General features: G+C 54.0%; 1 protein-coding gene across 9 annotated transcripts in view; it reads right to left on the minus strand.

Moving 5' to 3' along the window:
* The window catches only part of AIFM2 (AIF family member 2), a 35,211-nt gene extending 21,442 nt beyond the window's left edge, over positions 1-13,769 (minus strand). The window contains exons 1-7 of one of the 9 annotated variants that reach the window (XM_082407305.1): positions 13,643-13,769; positions 6,474-6,667; positions 6,001-6,116; positions 4,588-4,707; positions 3,815-3,907; positions 2,167-2,275; positions 949-1,101 (exon numbers count right to left, since the gene is read on the minus strand). In XM_082407305.1, the coding sequence (XP_082263431.1) occupies positions 949-1,101; positions 2,167-2,275; positions 3,815-3,907; positions 4,588-4,707; positions 6,001-6,116; positions 6,474-6,651 (769 nt within the window). In that variant the 5' untranslated portion in view covers positions 6,652-6,667; positions 13,643-13,769. Of the gene's footprint in view, positions 1-948; positions 1,102-2,166; positions 2,276-3,814; positions 3,908-4,587; positions 4,708-6,000; positions 6,117-6,473; positions 6,668-7,840; positions 7,941-13,642 lie in introns of those variants that run through there. The other 8 variants (XM_082407306.1, XM_082407300.1, XM_082407301.1 and 5 more) reach the window with 8 other exon arrangements.
* Between the last annotated feature and the right edge of the window lie 35 nt (positions 13,770-13,804).

Raw genomic sequence — 13,804 nt, forward strand, 5'->3', positions numbered from 1 at the left:
AGTGTCATTTCATATAATGCGCGTGACTCTTTATAAGTTACCATGATTAACAATGATTCACTCATGATGATTAAGTTACAACCTAGCCAAGTCTTGGATTTCCTTTTGAATGTGGATCAGATTTTTAAAAATAAATGCAGGGCTTTAATAGATGATAAACTTTTCTTTTTAAGGGACTTAAAAGAATTTACCTTTGAAAACATACCATTAGGACCATTAGGTGTTAAGTGCTGGGATCTCTGTATATTATAAGCCCTCGATCCCAGCCCCACACATGGCCTGGACTAGCTTCCTTCTGGGATTGGATAATTCTTTCCTGCCAGACACACAGCAGGAGCTTCTTGTCCAGGAAAGGTATCTGGGAGTAAATGATGGGGACCTGGGGACATGGCCACCTCGGGGCCCGAGAAGGAGCCACTGAGCCTCCAGCTCCCCCCACCTCCAGTTAGCTCAAAAGGTCAATATTCAGCTTTACGAACGGAGGCCTCATTATCCCCCTCTCCCCATGATCGTTTCCAAGCTCAAGTGGCAAACGTCTGGGTCAGGGTTTGGGGAGAGCAGCACACCTGCGAACAGAGAAAGGCCTGACCCTGGAATTTCCTCTGCATTGGTGTTCCGAGGAAAGTAACAGAAAAATAGATCTCTTTCTTCCTTCTGAAACCTGTTCCCATCTCTCACCACTAGGGGGTGGGATCCGATTTTGGAAGATTCTGGTCACTTGGGCCACCTTGGGCTAAATCACCATCAACACAGCTGAGGAAAGCCCAGCAAGAGTGGCCCCGAACCTAAATTTAAAGTTTGAAGAGACCAAATGAGCTGTTGAGACTGGGGGTGGGGGTGGGAGGGTGGAGTGCCAATTCCTCGGGGAGAGGCCTACAGGGCCTTCTCGGGGGCTGGAGGGTGAGGAGGCAGCCTGGGGAGGGGGTCACGGCCCGGCCTCCCACTTACCAAACGCGCTGCGGTAGGCCACACTGTTGATCTTGATACCGCTGCAGGCGATCACCAGGTTGGCGGCCACCTCCGTCCCTTTGTCCGTCCGCACCGTGATGCGCTCGCGGTGCTCGTTGAGAGGCAGCGCCTCCAGGTTGCTCACCCGCTCACCTGTCAGGGGAGGCCCGTGACCAGGAGGCTGGCAGAGGGCAGGCACTCCACCGAGGCTGGGGCCCAAGCCAGGGCTGGCCTGATGGCTGGAGACCGGTCCGCTCTGCCACCCCAAGAAGCACAATCTGGACATTTGGCCCCAAGGGATCCGATGGAAAGCAAGTTCCAAGAAGCAATTTGGGGAAGTGAGGCCGAGTTTCCCAAGAGGTTCTGGGAAAAGCTTCTTGAGGAAGACCTCAACCACGCTTCCCTGAATGTCCACTCCTAACCAGGCAAGATGAGCCCTCGGGGCTCACCACCGACAGGGGTAAGCAAGGGAAGTCCAGGGCCGGCCCACTCTCCTCACTGCCAGCAAGTGCAGGCGGGCAGAGGGCTGCACAGCCACTTCTGCGGAGCCCCGGCGCCGGGACGGCTCGCAGAGAGCAGACACCTCGCCCGCCCTGCAAAAGGTGAGAGGGTCAGGCCTGTGAACTGGGTGGGGGGGGGGTCACACCCCCGGGCGAGAGCCCCACTCTAACATGCTGGGTAGGTCTCTTCCCTTCTGCTCTGGACAGAAGCCACGCTCTCCACCACCCTCAGAATACAAACCCAAAACACCTATTCTCTCCACCAAAGAGATATCATAATTCAGGTCAAAACTTTTATATGATTTTTTTTTTTTTGGCCTCACCACGAATCTTAGTTCCCTGACCAGGGATCGAACCCACGCCCCCTGCGTTGGAAGCACAGAGTCTTAACCACTGGACTGCCAGGGAAGTCCCTTTTATATGACTTTTTAAACCATTCAACAAATGGGCACCACCTGTACTGTATCCAAAGCAACAGCCAGGACAGTGCTGCCTCCATGACAGGCAAATCCCGTAAGTACCGGGGCCTCTGCCCTGCCTGGGGACAGACACACCTCCAGCTGGACGACAAGGCTAAACAGGCTCTGCAGCCCCACCTCAGGACACAGAGAGCCTGGGGTTGAGCGCGGCCACGCTCAGGCTGTGAGCAGGGACCAAGCCTCAGCCAAGTCTCACCGGGCCAGGGAGAGGGGCAGGGCAGGAGGGGCCTGGCACATACTCAGCAGCAGCTGCACGCCCTTCCGGAGCAGGATCTCCTTCACTTCCTGCCGGACACAGGGCAGGAGCTCCTTGTCTGCGAGGGCCATTTGGGAGTGAATGAGAGTGACCTGGGGACAAACAACCGCAGGGCAGAGAAGGAGCCACTGAGTCTCCTGCTCACACAGAGGCTTGAAAACACATCAGCCTGTCTCTCCCACCTCCTCCCCAACTTCCAGTTTACAGCTGAGGAAACTGAGGCCCCAGAGAAGTACTTTGCCCACTGCTAGAACCAGTTAATGGTGAGCGGGGCTGGAGCCCACATCTCCCGGGATAGGATTTTTTCAGATGTGCCAATGCTTCACAACACACACCTCACCAAGGGCCACGTGGAAAATTATTTTCAAGCATCCTTGGGCACTTATACAGTCTATATATAAGCCATCGACAGTCTAACTGTAAATCAGGCTGACATTTACATTAAGGCTGGTGCTAAAACTGGTGCTTCCAGGCACGTCCACTTGCTGTCTGGGTCAGCACAGCGAAGTGGGAGGAAGCCTGTCGTGATGTTCAAAGCTTGAGCTTTGAAATCAGACTGCCTGGGTTGAAATCCCATCTCAGATACCCACTCAGACACCTCCTGAAGACCCAGTAAGATGGATCACAGTCCTACTCATAGGAATTTTGTAATGATGAAACAAGAAAGTAAGTATAAAGCACGTAACTCAGCACATAGTGACTCCTTAATAAAGGGTGGCTACTATTACTCTTATTTGTCTATTAGTTATAAACATTTGGGAATTATACTGAGTTATTTACTACTTCAGACCAGTCTTCACCCCATAAATCAAAATTAATAAACTTCTACATCAACCACCCATAATAATTTCCAATAATTTGTCAGAGAATAGCCATATAATTAAATTAGCCCATAGTGATCTTACTTTTCAAAACCATCCTGCCTTTCCCTAGGGAAAAAGAACCAGACACAGGCTCCATGTGACTCCCAGAAACTGATCTGGCATCAGCTGCAGGCAAGCTTTTGCCTCAAGGACCCATAACTGCTGATCATCACTCAGCCCTAGGCTGAGCCTTTACAGCCTGCTCCCTTTCTCTCCAGGATGCCAGCAGGGTCTCCATCCCTTTATCACTAAAAAGAGGCAGTGCTGGCCAGTCCTTCCCCAGCATGGACTGTGAGGTGTACACTTCGGGGTCCCCCTACGTGCTGTTTAGGGCAAGGGCTACTGTCCCTTAAAGACCAAAAGGCTGTGCTTGCTCCAGACAAGACACCAATGAGGGTGTCTTTGATCAAGCTGGTTGTTAGCAAAAAGAGGCAATCAAAGTCTACGTTTATATCACAAAGGCCACATTACTGCAGGGGACACGGGAGTTAACCTTTCATAATGTATCCCCCCGGGGCGTGGTCCTCCGGGTTGGCCCAGAGGGCAGAACCCCTCACTGAACTAGGACGCACCCTGGCTCTCCAGGTAAAATTCCCAGCAGAATGGGACTTTAGGGGGTCCCCCAGTGCAGAGAGCAGGAGACAGGAAACACACGCTCCCACTTTATGGTAATGGGGCTCCCCTCCCAGGCCCTGAGCAAATTCTGATGTTCATCAGATAAAAAAGAAGCCCGGCTCTGAGAGTTCAAGGCCAAGGCCACTGGCCTACCTCTTTCTCAGGGTATTCTGTTTTAATCTCTGCTGCCATCTCCACTCCCGCAGAGCCTCCTCCGACCACCACGATGGATTGTGAGCTCTGGACCTGGAGAAGGAGGAAACGTAAGGTGCACCCTCAAATCCGCCCTGCCTCGGGGTCCAGCCTAGGGAGTGGGTTCCTTGGCTAAAGAAGCGTAGAGAACCCCTTCCAAGTTCAGGGTCCAAATGTGCTGCCTCGGGGCCAGCTCTTGCTGGGTGTCTCCCTGCATTTCTCACTCAACTCTCACTACCTGCCCACCTTGCAGGTGACCCGGATCTGCCTGAGTTCCAGGTCGGGTTCCTAACCTCCACTCTAACGTCTGCTCGTGACTGTGCCAGAGGTTCCCCAGGCCTCTCAGCAGCTGTGCAGAGAGAGAAAGACCTGGCCTTGGTCACACAGCTGTACGACCTTCTCTGGGTCCCCACACCTCATCTGTTCAGTGGGGACAGACCCATTCCACCCACCTCTCCAGATCCCCGTGAGAAGTGACTGAGAGCATGGATCCAAGCCCGCTCTATCAAGCACAAGCCCCGTGCAAACAGGAGCCAATCGCTACACGAGCAGGTCTGGGTGCTCACGTCCAGACCTCACAACAGGTCCAAAGGTCTCCTCCCAGGAGCCTCTTCCTCTCCATCTCTACAGCGCCGCTGCAGCCCCGGGCATCCCCACAGCTGTTCCACTCTCCCAGGGCCCCCCACCCCCGGCTCTGCCCTCAATGTCCCACCGCCGGGCGGCGGGCAGCTCACCTGCGTCACCATGTCCTCATAGGCCTGGATGGCCATCTGCTGGTTGGACACCTGGTTAAACTTGCCTGGGAAGAGCCCAGTGCTGCCCGTGGCCAGGATGAGATATGCGAAGGACAGGGCCTGGGAGGGGCAAGGGAAAGAATGGTGAGGGCAGGCCTGGGCTCCTGCATCCAACCCCAGGCTCCACCAGGCAAGGAGCACCAAGGGAGAGAGGCCTCCTGCAAGGGGAACAAAACCATCACTGGTTAGACCAAGGGACGGCGCTAGAACCCAGGAAATACCCAAGGAGGCAGAGCTCTCCTCCTGCTGGACTGCCCACCGTGAAACAGGATGGGAGGGTAGAGCTCCCCACAGCAGCGGGGCAGGTGAGCAGGCAACAGGAAACGGCTCGTGGGGAATAAGCAGGATTCCAGCTTCCAGTGTGGACTTAGTTTAGAATCTCCCTATTATTACCATTATTTTAGAAAAAATTTCCCCCTAACCTGGCCAAAAAAACAAAGCGGGGGCGGGGGGCGGATATCCTGTTTGGAGCCTAAATATATAAAACTGACAAACCCAGAGCTGCTCTGATGGAAGGGGGACTGGAGGGTCTGTATCCCACTCAGAACCCACTACTCCCGTGGAGGCCTGAGATGCCCTCACGGACCCAAAACCACAGGATAAGGACGTTCGCAGTAATCTTGCCAACTGGAGATTCTACAGCCTTAAAATTGATTCAAGGAAGATTGATTCATTCACACTAAACCACACACTCACTGAGGACAGGAATTGGAGCCCCTTTGTACAGTCCCCCCTTAGCTTTGACTAGAGTAGAGGGCCAGGCTGGAGGGTACCCAGCATGGCGGGTGGGCTGCTGGCAGCTTGCTGACGGACTCTGGTCCCACAGGGATACACCAGGCACCGTTTCAGACCCCAGGCTGAGGGACACAAACTTCGGGAAGAAAACCTCTGCCCCCCTCGGGCGATGTGGGATCGTGGTGCCTACCCTTTGATTCCAGACAGTGAGGGGGCCCCTGGGCTGGGACCCTGGCTCTCAGGGTGAGGGCTCTGGGGCAAAGCTGCCTGGGTCCAAATCCTGGCTGAGTCTCTCCAGCTGTGGGGTCTTGGGCAGCCCTCTTAACCTCTGGGTGCACTCAGGCTACTCCACCTCCCTCACAGGGTCACAGTGGGCGTTAAAGGAGATCACGTGAGGCTTAAAACAGTGCCCGGCGTACAGGGAAGGCTCTGCACCGCTCTCCTGTGGCTGCTGGGGCCCAGCCTTTGCTCAGGAGGCATCTGCTATCTGCCAGGCACCAGGCGGGCATGGGGGGCCCTTGCCCCTGAGGAGACGGGCCCAGGTGTCCTCCCACCAGCAGCCACATCCCAGGGGCCCCCTGAAGCCAGCTGAGGATGGCCAGCCCCCGCTGGGTTCACCTCGCCGTCCTCCAGCAGCACCGTCTGATTCTTCAGGTCTATCTCAACCACCAGGCCCTGCCGGAAGTTTTCCTTGAAGGTCACCGAGTAGGAGATGAATGTCTTTTTGGCAAACCCTGGGGAACGGACAGAGGGGAGGTCACGGTGTAAAACTGGGCTGCCCACAGGAGGCCAGAATAACTCAGAACATTTCCAGAGCTGCATGCCAACAGGGGTCCCTCGGTTAAACAGCCCCTGGGTACCCACTACCCCCTAAAGCGCCAGTCTGGGCCCCAGGTCCTCGGAGAAGCTCTCGCTCTGACTTCTGGGGCCTTGGTATGGTAGCTGCTTAAGGCCAGGGACCTTAAGATGCCCCGGAATTTGTCTAACGGTGGAATTTAGGCACCTTGCCCTAAAGGGAGAAAACCACCCTGTGATCCACAGTGGCGACAAGACCACTGTCATAAAGAAAGCCCCAGAGAAAAGCCCATTACCACTCTCCACGGAGGCCCGGAGGGCTGCCACGTTGTGGTGGAAGGAGTCCTTCATGTCCACCAGCACGAAGGGGATGTTCAGCGCCTGCAGTTGGCTGGCGGCCGCGATGCCGCCAAAGCCCCCGCCCACGATCACCACGTGCACGGCTCCCACGTCCATCGAGACCTGGGACCCCATCTCGGACCAGGTGCTGCTGGGGTAGGAGGAGAGACCACATCAGATTGAGGGGGGCTCGAGGGCTGGGTGGGCAGAGGTGGGTCCACGTCAAGAATGGCCTCAAATGCCAAGACTTGATCTTTTAAAAGTATGTGATCATCTTTTAATGAAATTCCAATTTTTGTAAAATTTGAATTAAATTCCAAAGGAACAAGGAGTATCCTAATTCCATCTCATCCCCTCAACCACCCAGCTCCCTTCTCCAAGGCATCTACTGTTACCAAGTTTACATGAATCCTTCCAGAGATATTCTCTGCACCTACAATCATGATTATTTTTTTTTGCACAAGTTAAACAACTGTTTTTGCACTTTTTTTCACTCGTAAATATATTTGTTCACTCAACAGTATAAATTAATGGACCTCCTGCTCTTTGACATGTTCTGTGCTACGGATGCCGTGGTCAGAGAGATGGACAGACAGATATGGTCTCAGCCCTTGTAAAGGCAGGGTTTCAAACTCAAAGGGCCAGGCGGATGATGTAGCTGTGGGAAGCTGGGCAGGTGCACGGTAACCAGAAACGGTGGGTACACCTCTGGGGAACTGGTAAGCACAGGCCACATTAAAAGAACTAAACAAAAGTCTTTAAGCACCACACTAAGCAAACACTGCGACCAGATTCCACCCAGCTCACACGTCACCAGCTTCAGCCCCAGGTCTGAGGAGATCAATTAGCAGGTTATGACAATCAGCCTGCAAAACAGGATGCGATGTGACTAAGGCCATGACAGTGGGGTGGGGAGGAGGGGTCTGCTGTGGGCAGGTGGTCCCCTGAGCATTCCTGGAACAGAGGATGTACACTGCGACTGGTGGGTGACACCCCCCAGGAGGAAGGGGGCAGGGAGAAATCTCTGCTGGGAGAAGAAACAGTGCTGGTTAAGGACCAAAAAGGAAGTCTGCTGGTGAGAAAGAGGATGGAGAAGCGCTCATCACGTGGGCTCCAGTGAGAGAGGCAGGGGGTGCAAGGTCCTGCTTGATGTCGAGGAAAGGGAACCTGCAATCGAAGAGAGTATCTGCAGAGGATGGAGGGCCAGGTCTGCAGGCCAAGTGTGCCCCAGGCTCACACTCACATGTGAGCATGGCAAGGAGGGAGGAAGTGGACAGACAGCAAGCTGTCGAAAAGCTCAATGGGGAAGAACATTCCAGCCCACCTCTCAGACAGCACTGCAGGCAGCCGGAAGGTCACCACTCTGTCCTCCATCAGGTGTGTAGTCTGGGGCACAACCCCTCCCCTCTCTGGGCCTCCACTTACCCCCTGTAATGGGAGGAGACAGCCTAAAATGTCCTTGCACAATAGGTTTCCAAGACATGGTGACCCCCAAGATGGTCCCCAGATTTTCCCACACTTACAGGGGCAGCTTACGGTTGGACCTCCAGACACTGTTGTCATTGGTATTCAAATGCACACTGTCTAATTTCTCCTCTGGGGAAGTGAAAACCTGGGCGAGGGAGGGTAGATCTGTCATAGGAGATTGGAGGGGATTTAACTTTGTTTCTCATTGGCTAAATGGTCCCCAATGCATTGAGGTTTGTGCATTGTAGGGCTGGGACCAAAACAAGTCCCCCAGCAGGCAGTGTCACCTTCACTGCTCCAGGCCCTCAGTAGGTGGTCCAGAGCTGGCCCTGTGAGTGTTCATCAGGCTGAATCTGCCACCTAGGCCAGGACCCAAGAGGGCCCCGGGGACCAGCCAGGGACAGGAGCGGACACCAGGAGCTGAGCAGGGCCTGGGAATGTGGCAGGCAGTCAGGCAAGCTATGGAAGGGGTGCATTTCACCTGCCCCTTCAACATGGCCCCCTCTGTGCCAGCCTGCCCTTGGGGCCAGCAGCCAGCAAAGAGGTCAGAGAAACACCCAGAGAGCTCTGCTTCCAAGCTGGCGGGGCACAGGCCTGAGAGACGCTACCCAGCTTGTTGGGGAGAGGGGTCCACCATGGACCACCCAGGGAAGCTCAAGGTGGAGCCTTGAAAAACAGCTGGGACCAGGGGCCTTCTTCACAGAGGGAACAGCTTAGGCCAAGAAGTCCAGTGGCAGGAAGGGAGGGGGTGGGAGGGGTTCAGGGAACAAGGTGGGGCAGCCAGGAGGGCAGGGGACAGGGGACAGCACACACAGAGGGCCTGTCATGCTAGGGCAGTGTCTGGGCCTACATGCTGCCCTGGGGCCCTCGCAGGGAAGAAAGCCCAGTGAGCCCGGCACAGGTCTGATGGGCAGTGGGTTAGCCAAAGGAGTTGAACCCCTGCTCCCTTAGCCCCCCAGGATCATTAACTGGCTTCCCCAAAGGACAAACCCTGGCCTCACCCAACTAGGCACAGCCCTCAGTAAAGGTGAATTGATCCTTTAGAGTTCCAGTGCAGAGTGTGGGGCCTGAGGGCACAGCCAGGCCCAGGAGGGGCTGCCATAGCTGGGCCAGGGAGGGGAGGAGCCACACCACAAGCCGCCTGAGGCCTCTCCTGGAATCTGCTCTTCTCTCCCCTCCACTGACCTCTGACACACCCACCTGGGGAATGGGGGCCTGGTGGCGCTCCAGCCCATTCCACCCTTTCTCCTCAGCAGCTTCCCTTGCCCAACACTCTTGGACACCCGCCTCTCCCTTGGCTCTTCCAATGCCAATTCTCACCTGGACCCGAGGACAGCTAGACTCCCCTCTGCTCGGCCATGACCTACTTCACCAGACACCTAAATCATCAGCTTAAGCCATGGACCAGCACTCCTAGCCACACACCCAGCAGGTGCTCAAAAAGCAAGCGTGCAACTGATGATGTTGAATTATATGTTCTAATGTAGCAGCAGTGCTGGGCAAACAGCCTCAATCAGTGGGCGACTCCATCAATCAATGGAAACCTCCACCAAGGGGAGATTACAGGATACACTATTACACACCCATACGATGGAATATTCTGGAGACATTCAACTTTACAGTGGAAGATTTTTTACATGAAAAGTCTGTCCACGATTCATCCACACCCACAGACTGTACAAGACCAAGAGTGAAACGTAATGTAAGCTATGGTCTGTGGGTGATTATGTCAGTGTAGGTTCAGTAACAAACGGACCACTCTGCTGAGTGATGTCGATAATGGAAGAGGCTATGCACGTGTCAGGGCAGGAGGCATATAGGAAATTTCTGTGCCTTCCACTCAATTTTGCTGTGAACCTAAGACTACCCTAAAAACATAAAGTCTTAGAAAAAAAAAAAAAAGCTTGTCCATCAAAGAGTCAGATAACAGAAAGTCATGTAGAGCCTAATCTCCATTGTGGGCCATCAGACCCAGGCACCTAGCTACATATACACACATACAAGTAATGATGACAACAGTGAGCGTCCACTGCGCTTTTATCAATGTCTTTGCATTGAATAGGTGGGGTTTCCTCCTCATTTTGGAAAGAATTTCAGTAACTTGCCCCAGTTCAATCCTCAACAGTCTGACCAGATCTGCACTCTAAACCAAAATGCTAATAGTGGTTGCCAGATGATGTTTTTACCTTCTTCTTTGAGCTTTTTTTCCCCTTTTTTGTACTGTTTGAATGTTTTTAAATGAAATAATAAAGCTTTAAAGACAGAGCTGGCTTCCTACCATCTAATGTTTTTAATTGAGATATTTTTTCATATATTATAAAATTCACTACCTTTGAGTGTAAAACTCAGTGGTTTCTACTACATTCATAAAGTTGTGCAACCATCACCACAATCTAGTACCAGAACATTTTCATCACCTCCTCCCCAAAAGGACTCCACATCCATTAGCATTCACTCCCCATTCCCTCCTCCCTCCAGGCCCTGACAACCACTAATCTTTCTGTCGCTATAGATTTGCCTATTCCATACCTTTTGTGTCTGGCTTCTTTCACTTAGCACAATATTTTCAAGATTCATTCAAGCTGCAACTTGTAACAGTATTTCATTCCTTTTTATGGCTGAGTAATATTCCATTGTATGGAGATACCACATTTTGTTTATCCATTTGTCAGTTGATGGACATTTGGGTTGTTTCCACCTTTTGGCTAATATGAATAAGGCTGCTATGAATATCTGTGTACAACTTTTTGTGTGAACAAAAAATTCTCTTGAGTTTATACCTGGGAGTGAAATTGCTGGGTCCTATGGTAACTCTAGATTTTACTTTTTGAGGAACTGCAAACCTACCATCTGATTTTACTGACCATCAAGGCAAGAGAATGAGCACAGAGAATCTTAACTGAATCTTCCCAGATGCAGGAATGTTAGCATAAAAGCAGGTCCAAGAGGACTTCCCTGGTGGTGCAGTGGTTAAGAATTCACCTGCCAATGCAGGGGACACGGGTTCGAGCCCTGGTCCGGGAAGATACCACATGCCGCGGATCAACTAAGCCCGTGTGCCACAAGTACTGAGCCTGCGCTCTACAGCCCACGAGCCACAACTACTGAGCCCGCATGCCACAACTACTGAAGCCTGCGCGCCTAGAGCCCGTGCTCCACAACAAGAGAAGCCACCGCAGTGAGAAGCCCGCACACTGCTGCGAAGAGTAGCCCCCACTTGCCACAACTAGAGGAAGCCCACGCGCAGCAACAAAGACCCAACGCAGCCAAAAATAAATAAATAAAATAAATAAATTTATTAAAAAAAAAAAAGCAGGTCCAAGAAAACAATTCCTAACTGTCCAGCAACTCCTAAGTAATGTTGCCTTTGCCCCTCCCCCAACACACACACAATATGGTCTATACTCAAATTTTCTCCGTAAATCCTGTTTTCTCTGCCAAGGACACCCAGCCTGATCCCAGGGGGATTCTTCCCTAATAATACAGACAAAGGGCTTTTAGGAATCTACTGAAAAACAAGGAAGTTATATTTAGGCCAAAGCTGTGGGGAGGTCACGCCTCAGAAGACACACAGCGGAACCATGTGGGCTCTAATCAAAGCAAAGACGTCGGGCTTCGCTGGTGGCACAGTGGTTGAGAATCTGCCTGCCAATGCAGGGGACACAGGTTCGAGCCCTGGTCTGGGAAGATCCCACATGCCGCGGAGCAACTAGGCCCGTGAGCCACAACTACTGAGCCTGTGCGTCTGGAGCCTGTGCTCCGCAACAAGAGAGGCCGCGATAGTGAGAGGCCCGCGCACCGCGATGAAGAGTGGCCCCCGCTTGCCACAACTAGAGAAAGCCCTCGTACAGAAACGAAGACCCAACACAGCCATAAATAAATAAAAAAATAAAAAAAAAAAATAAAAAAAAAAAGCAAAGATGTCGTCTCAGAATTGTTTCATAGAGATTACAAATAAAACATCCAGCTTTTGAGCGCTCACCAGTTACCCCCAAGGTAGATTTCCACAGCCGTTTCCAGAGTGGCCGTCCTGGACGAGAGGGCCTACAGTGTGACTTGAAGCACCATGAATATATCTCTCCAACCCGGCGAAGGCAGAGGGGTGGGCAGCCTCCCTCACTGGACACCAGGGACCAGGCTGAGAGTGGGCACTCCATGGCCAGTCCCCCAGGGAACACATGGTGAACAAAACCCAAAAAGACCAATTTCTGAAAGAGGCTCAAAGTCTGAAGAGGGCTGTCCTTTCACGCCCTCAGGAGAGGGCACTTCATGCAGTGTCATACAGGCTCCGGTGCTGAAGCCTAGGCCACACAACTCGTACAGCCTCCTGGGAACCAGTCACTTTGTGGTTCCCTTAACATCCCCATGATCTGTGCCTGGACCCTGGCTTCCTCTTTTCACCACCGGACACAAAGATCAGGCTGGCCCTGGAGCACACCCCCTCTACCCAGCTCCTCCTTAACTGCTGGGTAGTCCTGAGCAAGGCCCCGCCCAGCTGGGCCTCAGTCTTCTCCTCTGAAATGGACCCTCCAGATGCAGGGTTACACACGGTCTTCCTTGGAGGGCTCTGAAAGCTTGGGGCACATACACACACCCAAGCAGGCCTCCTTGATAATTTATATATTTACATATTTTACATGTTGGCCTTTGAACACAAGGTGCAGAGCCGGGACACCTGGAAGCCCCTTCACAAACTGTGTCTGACCCTCTGCCCTGTGCCTGTCCTCCTGTGGGACCATCAGCTCCTGAGCACCTCTCCCCTCCCCACCCTCACGGTACAACCAAGGGTCAGAGGGAGTCTAATCAGAGGGGAAAGGCAGGGTGTGTTTAGTGGGTGCTGTTCAAGAAAAGCGCCCAACATCAGGCACTAAAAGCAGCTCCCGGTGGATCAGGAGTCCTGGGCTTCCCCCCAACCTCCGGCCCCATCAGAGTTAGTTGGGCCACCTCTGGCCTTAGTGCCCCCGCGGAAGCTGGGGCTCCGTGGAGAAGCAGGACCTCCCAGTGCACCCTGGAGCCTATGGGCACCGGGTAACCCCGGGCATTTTCCTCCTGGACACTGAGGCTTTCCTCCTGCCTGTGACACGGGCTTCCGTCCGCCCCGCAGCAGCTTCCACCGCCCAGCGGCGACCCTCGGAGCCCTCCCGCGATTTGGGGTGGGGGGGTGACGGGGGGGGTCTGTCTTACTTGGGAAGACTTAGCAGGGATTTGGGGGGGAGCGGACGCGGAGGGGGCGAGTTTGCTCCGTCCTCACTGGGAGCAAAGCTCCCCGTTGAGTTTTGGGGGACCTGGGTTGGTGCAGGCCTGAGCCCCTCATCCTAGACCAGGGGTTCCCAACCCCTGGGCCGCGGACCGATACCAGTCCTCGGCCTGTTAGGAACCGGGCCGCACAGCAGGAGGTGAGCGGCGGGCGAGCGAGCGAGCGAAGCTTCATCTGCCGCTCTGCATCCCCCCTATCGCTCGCATTACAGCCTGAACCGTTTCCCCCCCCACCCCCCCACCCCACCCCGGCGTCCGTGGAAAAGTTGTTTTCCACGAAACCGGTCCCTCGTGCCAAAAAGGTTCGGGACCAATGTCCTAGACGACCGCCCTCTCCTCCCCGGCCCCGGACGCTGTTCCGGCTTCTTGGGGCCCTGCAGAACTCGCCAGGCGCGCCCCTCACCTGCCGGCGGCCTCCCGCCGTTCCGGCTCCCGCTCCGGCCAGCAGCTCCCGTGTTCGCCGCCGGGCCCGAGGCCCCTCCCTTGCCGGCGTGACTCGGCGCGTCTGCCCTCCAACCTCTGCTATGCCCCCGGCGGCCCCCCCGGGAACTGCAGCCGCCGGCCC

The sequence above is a fragment of the Balaenoptera borealis genome, assembly GCF_965194805.1.
Source record: "Balaenoptera borealis genome assembly, chromosome: 10".
NCBI lineage: Eukaryota > Metazoa > Chordata > Mammalia > Artiodactyla > Balaenopteridae > Balaenoptera > Balaenoptera borealis.